Genomic DNA, 22011 nt, shown 5'->3' on the forward strand with positions numbered 1-22011 from the left:
CTGCAACCACCGTTTTAATCTAGTTTGCCAAAATAGTAAATGGTCTCCTTCGTGTCAAAATGTTAACCCTTTAAATCTTACTCTTATAACAAAACAGAATTACCTTCTCAGAACATAATCTGATCACATCAGCTCTCTAATTAAAACCTTTCATGGCTAATCTTTTCTCTTAAAATACAAAACAAAATTATTAAACTATTTAAGTCCTACATAATCTGCTTATTTTATGTTCTGGTCTTCTAAGATTCTATTTTATTCTTTGAATTTCAGGCTTTTTATTTTTATCAAGTTCTTTAATAATATGTTTCATTTTGCCTTCATACAAATGATTAGAAATGCTCCATTTTGGAGAGACTACTTGCTTATTTAATTCTTACATATTTAAAAAAAAATTTGTTAAGGGCAATCATTCATTACCTTCAAATTTGATCAGATATCATTGCATCATGTTCCTTTTTTCATCCTTGTGTAACGTTCTTTTTAAAAGCCATTCACATATCATCCATGTCTTGGTAGTATTTAAATGAAGTGTGTGCTTAATAAATAATTATTAAATGAGAAAAAGTAATATTGTTTTTATTTTCTTTTTTTGAGACAAGGTCTTACTGTGTCCCTCAGGCTAGAGTGCAGTGGTGTGATCACAGTTCACAGCAGCCTCGACCTCCTGGGCTCACATGATCCTCCAGCCTCAGTGCTCCACCATGCCTGGCTAATTTCCTTCATTTCCTTCTTTCTTCCTTCCTTCCTTCCTTCCTTCCATGCCTGGCTAATTTCCTTCCTTCCTTCCCTCCCTCCTTCCTTCCTTCCTTTCTTCCTTCCTTCCTTCCCACCATGCCTGGCTAATTTCCTTCCTTCCTTCCTTCCTTCCTTCCTTCCTTCCTTCCTTCCATCCTTCCTTCCTTCTTTCCTTCCCTCCCTCCCTCCTTCCTTCCTTCCATCCTTCCTTCCTTCTTTCCTTCCCTCCCTCCCTCCTTCCTTCCTTCCCTCCTTCCTTCCTTCCCTCCTTCCTTCCTTCCTTCCTTCTTTCCTTCCCTCCCTCCCTCCTTCCCTCCTTCCCTCCTTCCCACCTACCTTCCTTCCTTCCTTCTTCCATTTTTAAAGATATGGAGACTCATTGTGTTGCCCAGGCTGGTCTCAAACACCTGGCCTCAAGTGATTCTTCCACCTCAGCCTTGCAAAGTGCTGGGACTATAGGTGTGAGCTAAGATGACTGGCCAGCAATAAAATTTGTGATATAGCTTCTCATAATCATTTTGGTATGCTATTCTAAAATATTTTAAATGCTTAATTGAAATTTATTGGTGCTTGATACACATATGTCTTAAATATTCAAGTTCCAAGCCTTAGATTACCTTTTAATCTTAGTTCATATTAATTTAATTTAATGTGGAGTACTATTCAACCATGAAAAGAATAAGATCCACTCATTTTCAACAGCATGGATGGAACTGGAGAGATCATTTTGTTGGGTGAAATAAGCGAGACACAGAAACACAAACATTACATGTTCTCCCTTAATGTGGGATGTAAAAATCAACTCAATTCAACACATAATCATAAAGAGTAAAAGGGTAGTTACCAAAGGTTGGAAGGGTACTGGAGGGGTTGCGAGGGAGGTAGAAATGGCTAATAAGTACAAGAAGAAAGGTAGAAAGAAAGAACAAGACATGCTATTTGATAGCACAACAGAGTGACTATAGTCAATTGTAAATTTAATTATATATTTTAAGATAAGTTACAGAAGGTAATTGGATTGTTTTTATCTCACAGAATAAGCGCTTGAGAGGTAACCCATTCTCCATGAAGTGCTTATTTCACTTTGCATTTCTGTATCAAAACATCTCATGTACCCCATAGATATATACACTGATTATCTACTCCCAGAAAGTTTAAAAAAATAATAATATATTTTAAAAATACATATTGCTCACTTTTACAATAATCTGCATTGGATATCATTAGGTAGCAATTTTCTATGTTGATAAAAATATCAATTTCTTTTTAATGCAAGTACCACATGTGTAAACTATTATTTACTCATCTGATTTTGGCAGGGGCAGTACTCAATTGTGAAGAGATTTATTTAATTATTCAGCCAAAGCTAGTTAATATTTTCATGATATAAATTATTCCTCTTTAAACTTACCATGTTAGTAATATTCACCAAATACCTTTTTATTTTTTTAACCACAAGTACTACAGTAAAGGGGTTATTATCTTAAACTTAACTCTTTCTCAAATAATTGTTTTTAATAGAAGGAAGTAATTTCTGCTTTCATAGAAATCTCTGTCATTATTATTTCTATTTATTTTCATCAGACACTTTATCATACCTAAGAGAGTTGATTAAGCAATGTTATTCTAAAAACATTTTAGTAAGATAGCAATGATATTTTAGAAATAATACTTGTAAATGAGTTTAAAACTACTATATTTTGTTATCTTAGCTAACCGAAGAACAGAAAAGTAGTCATCTCAAAACTCAGTTAATTTTGAAAGCCTTCACTTTCCAGAATGTTTTCAAACTATTTATTTTAATGTGTGAGACTCCTATGTAAACATATTTCTATTATTTATTTTGTTACATATCAAAATTAATGGATAATTTGTCAGAAATGGAACAATGCACAGGTTACATGTAGATGGTTTTATAAAATAATCAAATTGATGCCTTGTTACTCCCCTTTTTACAGACCCAGAGGTGAACAGTAATGAAGTGAATACTGCATCATCCAAACTTTTCCTTGCATGCCTTTGTCAAGTTATCTACTAAGAATTATATTTAAAAAGTTTGTTTTATTTTTTTGGTGTCTTTTATAAATCAATTATGGATTTTCTTCTGGTTCATAGTTTTTCATTTTAAACATATTTCAAATGATTGAAATTAGGAGTATGTTCTAAAGCAAATTTTACTTAAATAGTAATTCCAGCCTTACTGTGGAAATAATTCCATTTTCCACTGTAGGATCAATGTCAGTTACATTTAATCCTGCTGTACTATTACACAAAACAAACTAACTCTTTTCACTCAGTACATTGGAGATAGGTATGATGTCCTGTTTTTAATTTACTGTTATAATGTATTATACCAATTAGTAATAGTTAAAAAGGGGGTTAGAAAAAATGATTTAATATGACTGCTCTTTATTTATTCTAGCTTTGTCCTATATGTTAAACTCAGATTTTTTATTTTTATTTTTTGGCAAACTAGCAATTTTCATGCTGTTTTAAAATGCCTTTAAATAAATCAGGTCTATCAACATTGTATTTATTGAATATACATGAATGTATGTAATATATATTATATATAATGTATATTTATAATATATCCACAACATTCTAAGCATTCAAGAGTTAAAATATTAACTTACTCAATGGTGTGTCTTTATATCTTACACTTTATATATTGTAAGAGCTCTTAAGTGTTGTATAAATAAATGAATGTTTTATCCAGAATGCAAAAGAATAAAGAAGTTTTGCACAAGTATATAAAAATAGGCATAGAGTCAATCATTCACAAATATTTTCTTAGTACTTGCAAACATCCAATTAAAATACACAGATATTTCAGAAACCAATGCTCTAAGACTTTTGTAGAAACAAAAAATAATCTTTAGAATGTCTATAAAATATTTAACTGTGGAAAGACCCATTTTTTTCCTACTTTTTTTTTTTTTTTTTTTTTTTTTTTTTTTTTTTTCTGACAAATTCTGGGGTTCATTTAGGAAGAAACACAATTACTTTCAAGAGCTACATTTATGGACAAAACTTTTTTTTTTTTTTATTTTAGACGGGCACAGTGGTTCACACCTGTAATTCCAACAATTTGGGAGCCCAAGGAGGGCGGATCACGAGGTCAGGAGATCGAGACCATCCTGGCCAACATGGTGAAACCCTGTCTCTACTAAAAATACAAAACTTAGCTTGGCATGGTGGTGTGTGCTTATAATCCCAGCTACTCAGGAGGCTGAGACAGGAGAATCACTTGAACCTGGGAAGCAGAAGTTGCAGTGAGACAAAATCGTGCCTCTGCACTCCAGCCTGGTGACACAGTGAGACTATGTCTCAAAAAAAGATTTTTCTTCTTTGAAACAAAAATTTAAAGATTTTATGAACTTGGGAAGTAAGGATACCTCATGTTCCATTTGAATTATTGAGGATTTGAATCAAAGTAAAGATATTGATCCAGCAGAATGGATTTTCTATATCCTTAGCAAGGATTTTAAAAGAGAAAAGACTAGTGATGGAGATTCTATTAAACCACTTAATGGACAATCTTAAAAGCACAAGCTTTTAAAGTATTTAGTGTCATTAGTTTAACAACATTTATCCATCACTAGATTCTGTAGATGAATAAAAAGGAGCTTTAATCAAATGTTTTATCAGAAAAAAAACCCACCTTACTTCTTTTGTAAGTGAATAAATATAACAGGAATTTAAGTTTATATAAAAGTAGCATTTAACCTGTTATGGATGATGGCCAAAGTGCTAAATAAGAGAAACAACCGAAGACTGCTGTACCATCCTATATTGTATAATGTATTGAGTGAGGAAATAATGGTGATTTATAACACAAAGTAGCAGCAGTCCTTTGTATTGCTCATATTACAGTCTTTGGTTGAAAGAAAAATATAATGTTTATAATTTTATTTGTTCAAAAAATTATTTCCTATGAGTACTCCCATTTATTCATTCGACAAACACTTACATAATCTCTAAGCCATACAAAGAACAGTGCTAGTATTCATTTCTATCCATTGTTTTTTCACTAGAATTATACCATTGGAACATTATAATATTTTACATTGTGGCATTCATATTGCAACACCTCAAGATTCGTTATTAGTCTTAAAGGTGCTGCTGATGTTTAGCATATTCTTAGGAATTCATGCTTATCAGAGCAGAGATCATCTTTGTCTTGTACAATGACTTCTGGACCTCAATTAAGTAATTGTTAAACAATAAATGAATAATGGCCTTTTAAAATATTTTCCAACTAGTGGTTAAGTTTGTTACAAAATCAAATTTACTTGTCACAACTATCTTCTAATAATAGTAAACATTAATCAAATACTTGGTAAATAATATGCATTGATGTAAATGCTCTGTATGCATTAGCTCATCAAACTCTTATAAAGTATGCCAAAATTTCGATTGCTCTCCTCATTGTACAGATTAAGAAACATGCTCAGAGTAGTGAAGCTAACACTTACCTTACCTTTGTTTGACTCCTTTTCTACAATCTTTTTTTTCTTTTTTTTGAGACAGAGTTTCACTCTTGCTGCCCAGGTTGGAGTACAATGGTGAGATCTCGGCTCACGGCAACCTTCATCTCCTGGGTTCAAGCAATTCTCCTGCCTCAGCCTCCCGAGTGGCTGGGATTACAGGTGTGCACCACCACACACAACTAATTTTTGTATTTTTAGTAGAGATGGGGTTTTTCCATGTTGGTCAGGCTGGTCTCCAACTCCCGAGTGATCTGCCTGCCTCTGCCTCCCAAAGTGTTGGGATTACAGGAGTGAGCCACCGCTCCTGGCCTATCTTAATCATACTTCAATGAGTTTATGTTTTCTAGTCTCTCTTAGACTACAATAGCAATTGATGTTGTTCATACTATGTTCTGTTAAATTCTTCAAAATTAACTTTCTCTATCTGGTTAAATTAGCACCCAGCTCAGGACATGGACACTACATGATGTACAAATTGTATACACTCTTATCTCTCTCACATCTTTTTCCTCATTTACAGATGAAAACATTCTTTTAAAATATGCTATCTCGTTTATAAAAATAGGCTTTTCTTATTCACAAACTCTTCTCATCCACAAAAAATATAAAAAATATCTCCCCTCAGCAAATTTGTTCTAAGGGAAATTTAAAAATTTTAAAGTGTCTAACAGATGAAAGATTTGTGAATCTTAGCCTTATTGCAATATTATTGCATAAGGTTTCCAAACTAAATTTATGTAACGCTCATAAAGATCTGTTGGTACTTAAAATTAACACTAAAAAAAACTATGCATCAACTCACCATTGTGAAGCCACTTTTGGTTTATTTTTAAAAAGTGGTTTTTATCTTAGGGTTATTTAATCCCCTAACTATATCTGAAAATGTCTGAAGACATTTTTGGTTGTTACAATGGAAGGGAGAGGAACGGAGAATAGCAATTAACATCTAATGAGTAGAGGCCAGAAGCGCTTGTAGACATCCCACAGTGCACAGGACAGGCCCCTCAGCAGCCCCCCAACAAAAACCAGAATTTTCTGGCCCAAAATGTAATATTTTTATCTAAAGTATTTACATTTATTTTATTCATTATCTATTTTTTATTTGTCTATTTATCTGTCTATCTCTGCCTTTTTTGTTACAACAGATTGGAAACTACTAGAGAACTGTGAAGCTGTGAGCACTGATATGGGTTGCTTGTGTTGTCTCACATCATGGCTCACTCCTGAAAGGAAGTAAATGCTTAGTACTCTGAGTAAGACCATTATGACACTCTCTTGAAACGAAAAGCTGTAAATCAGACTCAATCTGCATCTCAAGTTCTACCACTTAATAGTGGCACTGGGCTTCATATACCAAGTGGTAATAGTCCTCTTTCAGTTCCAGCCATATCTGATACTCATTTTTTTCCTGGGTACAATTGTGTTTTTCTAAGATATTTAGTTTATTTTTCCCATTTGTAATTTTGTAGTAAAATTCTCACTTTTCATTTAACTCACATTTCTTAATGCTGAAAATTATCAGCATTCTTCAAGGATGTGTTAAATTTTTTTCAATTCTAGTGACTGCTTTAGTGGCAATCATTCATGTATTTAAAAAATATTTATAAATCACCATGCATACAAGGCATAATACCATGATTATACAAGTGTTATACATCTGCAAAAAAAGCAACCCACAGGAAGATAGTCTTAATAAATAAGATAAATCATATATAGTTCAAAATGATGCAAAACTCAACATTGCAGGCATCATAGTACTTGAATGATGTATTCTGGGAGTTCTCAGAGGGATAGATTCTACATATTTGTCAGAAGCAAAGTAGATTACCTAGAAAAGTGGCATTTAAAATAATTCAGAGAAAACACAGTATTTGATCTGGTAGAATTTTTCTAGAGGCAAAGAAAAAAAGGGATTTAAGGCAAAGGAAAAATGAACAAAGTGTTGTATTAAAAATGTTGGCTATATATGAGGCATCTAGAAATAACGTAAAGCATAGAGTGGATTATTTGGAAAAATGTAATTGAGAGCAGCATTATAGGGGGTTGGTTGCATTTTCAAAGCCTTGAATGTCAAGCTGAAGAGTTTGGATATTATATTAGAATTAATAAGAAATTATCTCGGGTTAAGAACCAATATTTAAGAAGACATGTTTGGCAGTGTGTAAAACTGTATCTGGCAGAGGAGTAGAAGTAATGTGTCTCTATCATAAAGCTGGGCCACAAGGAAGACCTAAAAGAAAAGCAAAAGTAGCAGTAAAAGTATAGGTAATAAATGCATCACCACTTTTGTTCATTTTAATACATATATATATATATTTTTTTTTTTTTTTTTTTGGACAGTGTCTTACTTTGTCACCTAGGCTGGAGTGCGGTGGTGCCATCTCAGCTCACTGCAGCCTCAAACTCCTGGGCTCAAGTGATCTTTCCACTTCAGTGTCCAAAGTAGCTGGGACTACAGGAACATCCCACCACACATGGATAATTGTTTTGTATTTTTGATAGAGACGGGGTTTCTCCATGTTGTCCAGGCTGGTTTCAAACTCCTGAGCTCAAGTGATCCACCTGCCGTGGCCTCCCAAAGTGCTAGCTATGATTACAGGTGTGAGCCATTGTGCTGACCCATACATTTTTATAACTGTTGACCCTATGGTGCATTTGATACAGTTCTAACTATGCTTAAGGAACATTTTATAATTTGTATTATTTCTTTATTAGTGATCATCCAAAAATTTTTTTAATTTTAAAAATAGGTTTGAAAATCAGCTTACCTCCAATTATGATATGAAAACATTGAATCATCATATAAATCTAAGATATAGTATAAAATTAATGGCACTATATTTCTTATGAGAAATCTTGCTAATTCAGTATACTAGGTGTTACTTTACCACTAACTCATCAATTATCCCCAACTATGATAAAAAGAATAATATAATAAGAAAATGGATATATACAATTATGTAAGAGTGAAAATAAAGTAACAACTAGTCACATGTGGCCATTTAAATTTAAATGTAATTCAATTATGATTAAGTAAACTTTAAATTGCATTTCCTTAGTCATAATACTCACACTTCAATTGCTAGTAGCCACATATAGCTGATTATTGGCTACTATCTGGACATAGAGAAAATTTCTATCATCACAGAAAGTTCTATTGAACAATGTTGGGGTAGAATGTTTATGCAACTGACAGAAAATCATCACTGTTATCTAATCCCTATGTGCTTATACGATTGCCCGGGTTTTGGATTTTTTTAAATACATATTTAAAAGAACTATAGAAACAAAAACACCATATTATAGTTCTGTTTGCTACTGTGTAGGTTTTTGCTTTCATGATATCAGCTAAGAACTCAGAATTTTTCATTTTCTGCCTATAACGGCAAGAGAAGAAAATTAATGAAGACATCTCAAATGATTAGAAAAATTTGAAGATAAATATAAAAATACTGGAGCTCAAGCCCCTTAAAATGACAGTAAAACAAGTTTTGACTTGTGATACTCTAAATAAATTATATCAAGCTCAAAAATTGATGATTTGGAACACTTTCTAATATAAGGAAGGACTCCATCCCACAATATTGCAAACATATGGTTTTGCTAAAAGGAAAATATGACAACGTTCTTTTACCTTTTATGATTTTTGAACATAAGAATTCACTTTACATAGTCCATAAATGGAAACATGTTGAAAGTATTTGGTGATGAGGAAATTCTAAGAATATATTTTAGTTTTATTTTAATTGCTCTTTATAAATCTAAAAATGAAAATGTTTTGCAACGATGGAATAAAGATGTGTTATTCTTCTGGGTAGCATTATGAGCAATCGAAGTTCTTTTAAAGCATTGTGTTCCGACAATGCTAGTGAAAGAAGAACCAAAAAGCAACGATAAGATAGGACACATTAGAGATGTATTTTGAAGCTGGACTCATTATTTACCAGATGGGTGTATTTCAGGATCATGCATGACAATTATTGCTCAGTTTTGGTATACATATCATTAAAGCCAGAGGAATATGTAAAAAAAAATCAGTTTTTTTTTGTTTAAATGTTGTATTAAAAGTTCTAATAAAAATTTTCACTCTTTTCACTCTCCTTTTATCATTACATCTGTACATCATTCAAAAAATGACTTAGAATATAAAACAAAGAAAAGTTTGGCCCACATCGCAAGTAATGGCTATTTTGTGTCCTGATGCATTGAGGATTAACAAAGTTTAATATATTGATTAATCAGGTTTTAAAATGTGATAAAAATTGTAACAATTTATAATTATAAATTAACACATATAACGTAATCACAATATAGAAGAAGAAGAAAGGAAAGAAGGAGAATGAAGGAGAAAGAAGAAGAAATAAGAAGAAATAAGACAGAAAAGAAAGAAGAAGGAGGAGAAGGAAGAGGAAGAAGAAGAAGAGGAGTTGCAGCAGCTGCAGAATCATCTGAGGATTGACACTACCTAACTTCAAGACACAGTATAAAACTACAGCACTAAAAACAGTAAGGTATTGGTGAAAAGGAGACGTATAGTACAATGGAACAAAATAGACAGCTCAGAAAGAGACCCAAGCAAATATAATCAATTATATAAAGGAGCAAATACAATTCAATGGAAAGGGGATTGTCTTTTCAACAAGTGGTTCTAGAACAACAGGACATTCACATACAAAAACACGATTCTAAACACAGATCTTACACCTTTCAAAAACTAATTCAAATTAATCATAGATCTAAATATAAAACACAAAACTATAAAACTTCTACAAAATAACATAGGCGCAAATCTCAGTGACCTTGGATTCGATGATGACTTTTTAGATACAACATTAAAAGCACAATTCATGAAAAAGGTAATTTGGACTTAATTAAAACTAAACATATTTACTCTGCACAAGACACCGTTAAAAGAATGAAAAGACAAGCCACATACTATTAAAATGTATCAAAGATGTATCTAATAAAGAACTGGTATGCAAAATACACAAATAAGTTTAAAAATGCATCAATAAGAAAACAAATAACTGAATTTAAAAATTAGCAAAAGATCTAAACTTTTTCTAGGAATATCTTTGAATATTCCAAAGATACACAGCAATAAAATAAACATATATAAAAGTAATATCATATATCAATAGGAATTATAAATTAAAATAACAACGAGCTATTACACACCTATTAGAGAGACTAACATTCAAAATACTGACTCATCAAACACTGGCCAGAATGGAGCAGCAGAAACTCTCCTTTATTGCTGATGGTAATGCAAAATGGTTCAGCCACTTTGAAAGTCAGTTTTTACTTTCAAAAGCTAAATATGGTCTTGCCATGCAATTGTACAATCAAGATATCTGTACTTATCCAAATGAGTCTGCACAAAAACCTATGCATGATGTTCCTGGCAGTTGTATTCATAATTACCAGAACTTGGAAGAAACCAAGATATTGTTCAATAGGTGAATAGATAAGTTCTAGTACAACCATATAATTGAATATTATTGAGCCATAAAAAGAAATGAGTTATGAAGCCATGAAAAGATGAGTTGGAACCTTAAAGGCATATTGCTAACTGAAAGAGGCCAGTCCAAAGAGATTACGTAGTGCAAAATTCTGATTATATGCCATTCTAGAAAAGGCAAAACTATAGTCAGTAAAAAGATCACTGGTTACAGGTCTTGTGGGAGACGTAAAGTGAGATAAAGCAGTGGAGCACAAGAGATTTTTTTGGGGCTGTGGAATGAAATTGTATGATGTAACAGTACATACATTACATTATACACAGGTCAAAACCCATAGAACTGTAAAATGCAGAGTGAACACCACAGAGTGAACCCTAATGTAGAGGATGGACTTTCCTTAACAATAATCTATCAACATTAGTTCATCAGCTGTAACAAATGTACCACAACAATGCAAGATGCTAATAATATGAGAAACTATAAGGCGAGTGGGGAGAGGGTGTATATGGGAACTCTGTACTTTCCACTCAACTATTTGGTAAAACCAAAACTGCCCTTAAAAATAAAGTGTGTCATTTAAAAAACGCCAGATTATTAGACCCAGACGGTAAATAGCAATGACAATCTTTCCTAATACATCAAGAACCAATCCAGTGAAGTCTAATACATTGATTTGTTAGAGTCATTTTCTAAACTATACATTTTTCTCATTTAAATTGTGTGTGTGCATGTATGTGTGTTTGTATGTCTGTGTTTATGGTTTAATCAGAAAGTAGAACTACAAAAATTACAAAATATTGCACATGAAATATCTAGTTATTTTTAACAATAAAAAATACCTGTAACTATCTTTTAAAAATAGAGTAAGTTATTAAATTGAAAACTTAAAATAGTAGGTATTAACGTGATGTGTATGGCATTTTTACTTCTCACAGTCATTTATGTCTCATTTTTTATCCAGTTTTTATTTTCTATTAGACTAACTGAAAAATTATTTAAAAGATTCACTGGCATCTGTACTATACATACATTCTATAATTCTGATGTTATGTTTTACTGCCTCTTTATGTAATTAATTTATGTTTTTAAAATAATTTTAAAACTTCCAAAAGTTTTCATACTTGATTATAAGCTTAATTAGGAAAAATCATTTGAGAGTATGTTATGTTAAATTTATATATATATATATGTGTGTGTATATATATATTTAATTTGGAATTTCCATTCACAAATATAATACCCTCCTCAATGAGTTTTAATAACACACACACACAAAATTTTATATACTAGTAATAATATAAAAACAGCACAATAACAACATTTTGAAACCTTGCCTTTAGAAAACTTAAAATATTCAATTACTTTTAATATTTGACATACACAGGGCTGCATTAAATATTCTTATTCTTTATAAAAGAAAAAAATGTTTGCCTCATGAGCAAAATATGCCAGTAATAAATATTGTTGGCAATATTATACATAAATCTTTCTTCTCTGAAATAAATTAAAATTTGTTAGGATCTCAAATAGTGGTTACACACTAGGCTATCTTTATTGACATAATAAAATGCATCTCTTATTAAACAGCACAGATAACCTTATGATGCTACCATATATACCACTTCATTAGCTTTTTGAAATATCTTAGGTTCAATTAAAATTCTTCTAAGACATTTCCAGGCATAAATGTGGCATTTGTTAGTCAAAAGAACACTTTAGTTCTAAAAAATGTAACCCAAATACAGTTTTCATTTCACCTTTCCTGTTTCCTTTTATATGTTATGCCCTTGTACTATATATAATTTGTGGTAGACAAGATAATTAGATAATTAGCATTTCACAAATGAGATGCCAGATGAGTGAGGTATTTTATTTTGAATGCTCCTTGGAACATTTGCCTTCCCATTTAATAAGCCAACATAGTCTGAAACATTTAATGTATAATACATAGAACAGTAGTGAAAGTAAAGTGAATATAACTAAGACAGTGCAATTTAAAATAAACTAAACTGGGCTATAGAAATGTACAGATTTGTGTAGGGTAGATTGCACAGACGGGAACTTTATCATTTTTTGTAAGTGAAAATGGACAACATTCAAGAATACAAGGAATAAAGAATCTCTGCCGAAGTCTGAGAATAAAAAGAAGATATAAATAGCTGAATTACAAAACTTTAAACCCATCTGTATTGAACATTTTCTACTATATTCAGAATTTTATTTTAATTGATTTTATTGGTTTGGTGCAACGGAACAACAGGAAGAACCGATCAAGCATATTCTTTGGTCCAGAAAAATAGCAAAAAAGTACAGTGAAGAATTTAGTTTCTTAGGGCACAAAGTAATTATCTTTAAAAGAGTGCAAGGCAAGGAAGGAATCTCTTTATAACTACTTTGAAACATTTTAAAAATATAAGATGTTAAGAGAAAAACGGATTAACTTTATTCGTCATTTGCATGGTAACTAGAATAGAGATATAATCATCAAGAAGGTAAAGGTCAGGACCATCAATTGACCATTTAACCCCTTGAAAAGATATAATTTTAGTAACAAATGGACCCATACATTTTTCTGCTATTTTAAATGTACATGATATATTTCTTACTTTCATTCATTATTAACCCAATTAATTTCATTTAAACACAATTTTATTCAGCTTATTTTCATCTCTTCTTTCCTCTCTTCCTTCAGCCAACCATTTCTTCCTTTCCTTGTTGCTCAGATTGAATTTATTTGGGTGGACATGCAGGATCTCCTCTACAAGCTATTTTAACTATTTATTATTTTAAACATTAATAACCTTGATGTGTAAATAGCCACTCATTTTTATAAGCAAAGCCCTGTACTGTTAAAATAAATACTAAACAAGCATTAATGATAGCATAATATTTCATGATTGGATGAATTATATATATATAATGTACTTTACCATACATACATTTTAAAAACTTGAACTCATTTCTCTATATTTTCAGTTCTGGGTTACAGTATTAAAATGCTTTTTCAGGGAAAAAGCACAAAGCACAATAGTCCAACAAATTTTATTTTTCTGTCTCTTGCACTTTTCATTTTCATTATTTTTAATGTAATTTTTGCCCATGATACATATAGATAATGAATATTCTGTTATTTTCTTTTCTGTGTTTTATGTAGAGTACTTTCTGTGAGTGCAGATACATTATTTCTACTGAGAATTAAATAAAATCTGTCTCATACAATTTATTCTTCTGAAAATTAACTCACAAGTAAAAAGTTATTTTACAAAGAAATCTGTGTAAAAATGAAAGGACATGAATTTTCATTGATTAATTTTTAAAAATGGCTTTGCCCACTGCTCAGTTGTGAAGTTTACTCTTCCCTATTACGTAAAAACTGCAGGTATTTGTGATTAATTCTGAAAGTTCTGGTTTGCATTTTCTTAAGTTTCAGTTTTAAAAGAACTCTCTTTCATCATACTGGCAGTATTTAAATATATGATTAATATTTTATTTTAAAAAGTGCTGCTCTATTTTACAGGCTAAATTCATATACATTCTATATCAAGGTTACAGACTTAACACACTTAACCCCTAGAAATATAATTCCTCCTACTATACTTTTTGGTAATACCTCTTGGCATTGTAAGTTTAACTTTAATTTTCTTATTGCTCATCAAACTTAGCTTTCTACAATATCATCATATTTTTGTTTTAAATGTAGTTATAGCTGTTTCCATTATTGTAGGAATATGTATTTATTCTTTTGACTTGCCACTGAAAACAGTATCATCTCTGTGGATCTGAAATGCTAAATATTCCTTCATTTGGGTCAGTCTTTTAGGTTATTCATCACAAGACTATTGTCAAACAACGGAGAAATACTAAACTTATGCTCCACAAATCCTAGATTAACCCATCTTCTTCCTTTCCAAGCCTGAGCTCTATTTCCCTCTTCTCATTCATGGAAACTTCCATATCATCTAGATTGTACATGTGCATCTATGTGCAGCCATGATCTGCTGTCTCTGGAAACACCCATTGAGATGCTGTTGTCATTATTCTAAGATGTTTATGAAGACCACACCAATTTTCTCAATTTGCACTAATTTTGATGCTGTCTGTTGCTCAATGTCTCCTTTCTACCCTCTACTCATTTAATCTCCAGGGAATGTTCTGCATGCTTAAAGAAACGTTTAGCATTATCATCAGTTAGTTTTAATTAACTTCACATACTTGAATGATGGTATGCTAGATGCTAGGAAAATAATTTAAATAGATCTGGTTTCTGCCTTCTAGCCATTTACATATTAAACCATGATAGAATGAGATGCTATTTTTAATTGGCTAGCCATGAAAAGTATAACATTTTTAATGTAAAAGTTTCTTTAAAAATTAGGTAATTCAATTGCCTTCCTCCATGAAGTTTGACTTATTCATGCATACTGAAATATGGTTAATAGCTAAAATGCTCAAGGATTGTATAATACTTCCATTTTGGATTTCCAAAGTAGTGAAAATGACCTTGGCAACTGACATATAGCCTAAAATACTCTCACCAAACAATTTTCCAAAGTGCACAGAGTAATTAAATAAAGGTAGTTTGTGATTGTAGGGTGGAATGAGGCAAAGACAAGTTCATCTTATGACCAGGTGTGAAACAAGACAGAGACCAGGACACTCAATGATCACAAAACACAGCTTAATTAATTATGGTATCTTTATATAGCCAATCTACAATATTCCCATTTTTTAGCTAAAGTTACTCATACACCCATCACTGATACATGTACATACATACATACATACATGTACATACATACACCCATGCCCCTAATCCTGAGAACACACAATCCAGAGCCTTTTTAGAATACCCAGCATAAGCCCAAATCCTATAACAAGTCTATTCTAACTCTTTCTTACCTATACTCGGAGCATCATCTGGTATGTTTTCTCCTTTGTCACAGCAACTTAAATAAATCTAGTTTTGCTTGACTCTTGCTGGATTTCTGATGATCTGTGACTGGCAGTGGCCTTCAATCGTTCTTATGATTTATTTGTATTGCTTTATTTCATTATATATTGGAATTTATAGTTAACTAAGCAGTCAACTATTATATTAAATTTAGTTTTACTTTGCTTCGTATGTAAATATTAAAGAGTTTAAATTAAAATGCTATTGATCCAGGTCCTGTAAAAATATTGTTACACAATTTTTCATATTTTGAGAGACCCATTGATGAAAGAAAAATAGAGAAAGGAAGGCAATTGACATTTATTCAGCCTATTAAATGACATGAACTTGAATTAAGCTGTCTCCTTACAGGACTCAATTCTCTAGCTTATCATCGCATCCTCACAGAAAGGACCCCTCTAGTTTATAATCAAAGTTCAACCAGTTTCAGTAATTTTCCCAAGGCCAAAATACAAATAAATGTCAAACTTGAGAGGTAATCCCCTTTTGGGCTCTAAATATGCTTCTTTCTGAATTTGCTTCAAGGAGAATAGGAGGTAAATTACTAATGCTAACCTAATATAATTGAAATCACTTAAACATAATATTTTCAATAACTTCTAAACTAAGAATAATTAAAAATCCATGAGCATATTATATAGTCAGCTTTATATCTTCCATATAAAAAGTAACCAAAAAAAATTCTAGTTCACCTGGCAATTCCCCAGTCTTTTATCCTAACAGAGTCTATTTTTCTCCTAGTCTACTCTACTCTGGTCTCACTGGCACCCTTGCTATTTCTAGAAATAAAAACCATAAACATGCTCCTACCTCAGGGTCTTTGTATTTGCCCTTCCCTCTGCATTACACCCAAACACATCCTAGCTTTCCCTAATCTCCATTTCCCTCTCCTTACTGCCCTCCTCTGCTTTATTTTCCTTGCGTGGTACTTACCGATATGTAACATGTGATACACTGTATTTATTTATTTATTTTGTCATCCCTACCTAGAATGGATTCTGTAGGAGAAATGAAGTTTGTTAGTGATAGTGGGGGTGATTATTTTGACCCTTGGAGGCAAACTCACTTAGTTTTGTTTGTGTTTGTTTGTTTGTTTGGTCATTGTTGTAACCCCAGTGCTGAAAACAATGTCTATTACATAGTAGCTACTAAAAACTTATTGTTGAAATAAATAAATGAAAACAAAATACAATGAAGCATATTGGAACAGTACTTAGAATTTTGCATTTTAATATTTAATATAATTGCACATCACACACATATTCTAAGCTCAAGCTATAATTTTATCACAAATAGAAAGAGAAAACAAAATCTTCATTATCTGGAAAAATCAACCAAATACTGCAATTCAGAATATATTATCTCTTATCCTTTAATTTTTTACATTTCATTTTACATATTTCAATTCATTCACTTTCATTTTGATAGTATTTTTAATTGTCTACTAAAACCTTGCTAAGTACTAAAATTGCCATGATTACAAGTCTGCCATTTGCTAGTTGTGTGAGTCAGCCTCCATAATCTTCAGGATCCTTGTGTGTATCTTGTGACTAATGAGAGTAGCTACTCATCAGGCTATTATTAGTAAATGAGTACTCAGTGACACAATTCCAGCAAAGCATTTAGCACAGCCCCTGGTCTATTAGATACACAAAATTAATCTTCTTCTTAATAGTGAATAACGATGATAAAGAAAACATAATAAATATGCCCCTACATTTATACAACATTGTAAGCCACATAGAGGGTAAAACTAGTCTAATTTCAAAAACATAGCTGAGAAGCCATATTTGCATAGAATAAAGTTATTTTAATATAACACTGTTCATCAAGGCCCTCTCAGATTACCAGTTCTCAGTGATTTTGCCTAAATTGCCACTGTTTTCTCCCCTACCCTTAGGTGCACACATACATCAAGCCACAATTTGGAACATAGTCAAGATTATTTAACTGGTACATTTCCTTCATTTTTCCTTATTGTCAAGAATAAATCTCACACAAGGGGTGTTTTCCTTTGAACCTAATTAATATTAGTGAGTGTAGTTTTACTTCATTTTGCTGTGGATTTTGCTGCACCTTCGCTATACCTTCAGGTAGTTTTGAAATGATTTTAGATGTAAATTAAGAGATCGGCTGCTGAGATAAAGGAGAGAGAAGTCGTGTTTACTTACAGTGTATTTCTAGCACCTGCATGGCAACTTGAGGGGTGGCATTGAGGGATTCATGATCTACTCTGCAGATTACCGCCACTCCATCATCACTCCGGTCCACTCGGAAGTCCAGTGTGCTACTGACAGTGAAAGTCTTGCGATTTGCATCCTCTTCTTTTAAATATTTTACATCTGAAAATAAAATACAAATTTTAAAATGTGATGTCTTTCAAAATAAAACAGATTTCATTTACTCAAGATAATGGAAACACCTTATCCCTATCTTTATCAATTTTTAACAAGTAAATATTTGTGATTTTTAACATTTAATCTATTTCAATTCAATCAAATAAAAACACAATTTTTTGTGTTTATAAAATAAAAATAAATTCTGAGGGTTAAATCCAGAAATACAATAAAAGGGTAGGGGACAGCAATTTTATTTCTTTGATTGCAGGCTTGCTTAGCTTATAATCGGGTACAAGATACTCTTACATACTCCATTAAAAATGTATATGTCTTACAAAAGAAGTCTTTCTTTTCTGTTAGCTGTAAGTTTTACTAAAACATAATCTTAATTTTCTGAGCCACAAGCACAGTTGGGAAGGGCAAATTTACAACTACCTGGTTGTGCCTAAAAGAAGGCACAATGCATTTGAAATATAACATGAACAATGTGAGGTGAACATAAATTGCTAAAGAATACTTAGGATGAGAAAGTTGTCATCTTTGGGAAGCAAAGGAGCACAATCATCTGAATATTTTGAATACTTAAGTATATATCTCCAGTGAAATTTACATTGAGATGAATGCTCTTCACTTGGCTGAGGAATTTATTTCAGCATGAATAATAGTGCTTTCTGCAAGATGTGAATTCGCTTATCGATATTTAAACTTACTGTGCATGATTTAGATCCACCAGTAAATGGTGCACTAAGGGAGTATTTGTTCTTTGTGGAAAACAGGTTTAATAACATTTTCACTTAATTTGTAATTTCTCAAGTCTGAAATAGCTGATAAGAAGGGGGCAATTTTAAAGGTTTAGAAATCAAACTGACAGGCTAAGGTTAAAATATCATTATAACAAGATCCTAAATGTAGTTGGTGGAAAAATGTATTCGGTTTTGTTATGCTTTCTGTCATTTTCATCATTCAGTATCAAACATTGATATTGTCAGGAAATAAGTCCTTTCACATAAAATACATAAGGTACTTGATTTTAACATATATATTTTTAAATATTTTAAAATATAATAACAAAATTAATAATTTCAGTTATTCTCTATCTTTGTGCCTTATGCAAAGACTGGACTTTTAAAATAATATTGGATTTGGTGTAATATTTAGTTAATAGACATAGGCATAGTTCATTGATTTTTACTTATTTCAGAAGAAGTATGACTTTATCATATTGATTGAGTTTAAAGACAGAAATAAAATACATATTAGTAAAAGATAAAATGGATAGATGCCCTATGTCTTGGTCTTGAAAATATGTTTACATTTAGGTTCACATATGAGGGGAAAATGAGCTAATTAAGATTTTTACCACGAAAATGTCTTATGTATATTAGGCAATTTTGGAGAATAAGAAAATCTCTAACATTTAGAAAGGAGAACAGAAGCATGAAATCTCAATTCCATCTTTTAACTGCAAATAAATCACACAGGATACAGAACTTTATGCAGAATGTTTTATAAACATGTGTCTTATGAAATATCCCATCTCATTTTTACTAGTCATTTATTAAGATTTTTGCACTTGAAAATTAGGTACAATCCCACTTTTACAATATTAAATAAAAGATACAATGACCTCCTCCTTTCAGCCAAAATATATCAGAATAATTCTGATGTATCTGTTTGCTTATATTTAAAAATTATAAGGTTCTTTTAATTTTTAGTCTCATAGATTTACACAAATATGTCTCCTCACTTTGACATTTATCTTCTTTTTTTATAACTTGATTCCCAATGTTTACTTGTTCCTAGCTCTAAGCAGTGTCAGAGTAAGAAAATATTGATTGCTTGACAAACAATTTTTATAAATATGCTACACAATATATGAGAAATTACTCCAAAGTGTTACTGCTGGTTGTTTAATTTTTATAGCAGCTGCACTTTAAGAACTCAAACATCTGCTTCTTTTAGCCGTTTCCCTTCCAAAAGTAGCATTTAATGTAATATTAATTGGTCACATAAAATCTGATAGCAATTGTACAAATCATAAAATTTTAATAAACTTATTCAAGAAAAATAAAGGTGTAATTTGTTGATTTTAATATTGGCTTATGTGATAGATTATAGGGTTACTAGAAGCTCTAAGATGAACAGAAGAAACATTGAAAAGAAGAAATCATATCTTTTCTCATATTTTAGGTTGACTTTCTTCCCCAAACAAATAGGAAAGATACCTAAAATGTATGTCTATTTTCCCTTTCTATGTTTTTAAAATAACTGATGTATTACAGAGTTATAGAGCCACAGAAAGGTACTTTATGTTGCATAGCTTATTTACTGATACCATGTGTATTCTTCTTTCATGTACTATCCATTTTTCCCTTTTTTTGGCATGCCAGTTGTATTACATGGTGATCAAGAGTAGCCTTCTCAAAATGCAATGCGCATATGATCTTGTTAAAATGCAGATTCTCATTCAGTAGGTTAGGGTGTGGAGCCTGAGAGTCTACTGCTGGCCCACAAACCATATTTTGAGGAGCAAGAGTATAGTGCAAACATTTGACACTGGAGACATAACAAAAAGTGGACTGGGAATGATGGGACTTACTCTTCCCATCTTTTTCTCTTTTCTCTCTCTTGCTCTTTGTTTTTATTCAGAAACTTCCATTGGATATACTATATATATCTATATTCATTTTACATTTTTCAAAATATGCACATCCTATATATTATCTAATGTGTTAGTGAAATGACTAGAAAACCTTGAGAACAAACAATAAACAGAGGAACTTTCAGAATTTCTTTCTTTCATAATCCACACAGCCCCTTCTCCTACTCCCTCTAGCAGATCTTCTGGACATGTAAATAGTAAACAGTCATAATAGTGGTCAGTTTTGGTGAGTCGTGGTGGGAAACTGACTGGGAGACAGTATATTTGGATTTTCTGGAGTTACGGAAATGTTCTATGTCAAAAGGGGTGTGAGTACGTCTGCTTTGTAATTTTTGTCAAAATTTTATAGTTAAGATTAGTTTATTTCAATGTATGTAAATTTGCCCTCAAAAATCACAACTATAAGCTATTATAATTATCATTGACTGGAGAGTCAGTAGAGGGATACATGAAACCAAAACGGCTGAATGTTGATACACTTAAAACTGGGTGACGGCATGCAGTGTCTCATTCTATTATTGTGCTCACTTTGCATGTCAGAAATTTTCTATAATAAAAATTTTAAATATACCTAAAGAAAATTTCCTCAAGTATACCTCTCAATAAAAATTAGTTGCCTAAACATTTCTTAGTAAAGTCTCAAGGTAAAGGACTTTCTATTATTTTCTTCGTTATTTATTTTCTTCGTTATTTATCTTTATAAGATTTGCATTGTAGAATAGCAATCTCCTTATATTCAGGATATTAGATCTTTTGTCTTAGCAATAGCTAAGGTGAAAAAAGAAATAGCAAATGTAAGCTCAAGTGTTACAACACCCAAAATGAATAAGTTTAAATGCCTTGAGTCACATTAGCTGAGAAAAAAGCCAAGACATCTGGATTTTCTTACATTCAAATATTTTCACCAAATATCAGATTTCAAGAGACACTTTTATATCCATCTTTCTGAGATTTATAATATTAGGCCACCAGGCTCTATAACTTGTTTCTGGCCACTTTTAAGATGGAAGTTTTGGAAAAAGAAATTCCTTTTAAGTGAAGTTCCTAGAGAAGTTGCCTTGTCTCCTCAGTAGCTCTAATATACCTGAAGCAGTACAATCACAACTCTTTTGGTTTATTTGCTCTCTCCGCTTTTGCAAATTTGATGTTATTTTGACAGAGTAGAAAATAAGATACTTTTATTTTATAGAGTGAAATACTTTCCATGTATCCTGAAATAGATCTATCAGCCATGTACCTAGGGTAGGCCAGCCCTTTTTAATCCATTACAAGTTCAAGAGAATACTAAGAACAAGGCAGGATTTAGAAACTGAAACTGTCATACTTTCTCATCATTTGGAGATATCTTTTAGGAATTATGTAGGATATT

At 31.7% G+C, this 22011-nt stretch overlaps 1 protein-coding gene across 6 annotated transcripts in view; it reads right to left on the reverse strand.

Annotated features, from left to right (window-relative positions):
• Positions 1-22011, reverse strand: part of CADM2 (cell adhesion molecule 2) — a 1069796-nt gene that overhangs the window by 117187 nt on the left and 930598 nt on the right. For all 6 annotated transcript variants that reach the window (XM_017544239.2, XM_037744178.1, XM_017544238.2 and 3 more), the window contains one exon: positions 17813-17983. In XM_017544239.2, coding sequence (XP_017399728.1) covers positions 17813-17983 — 171 coding nt within the window. The remainder of the gene's footprint in view (positions 1-17812; positions 17984-22011) is intronic.

This window comes from Cebus imitator, unplaced genomic scaffold (assembly GCF_001604975.1).
Source record: "Cebus imitator isolate Cc_AM_T3 unplaced genomic scaffold, Cebus_imitator-1.0 Scaffold168, whole genome shotgun sequence".
In the NCBI taxonomy this organism is placed as follows: domain Eukaryota; kingdom Metazoa; phylum Chordata; class Mammalia; order Primates; family Cebidae; genus Cebus; species Cebus imitator.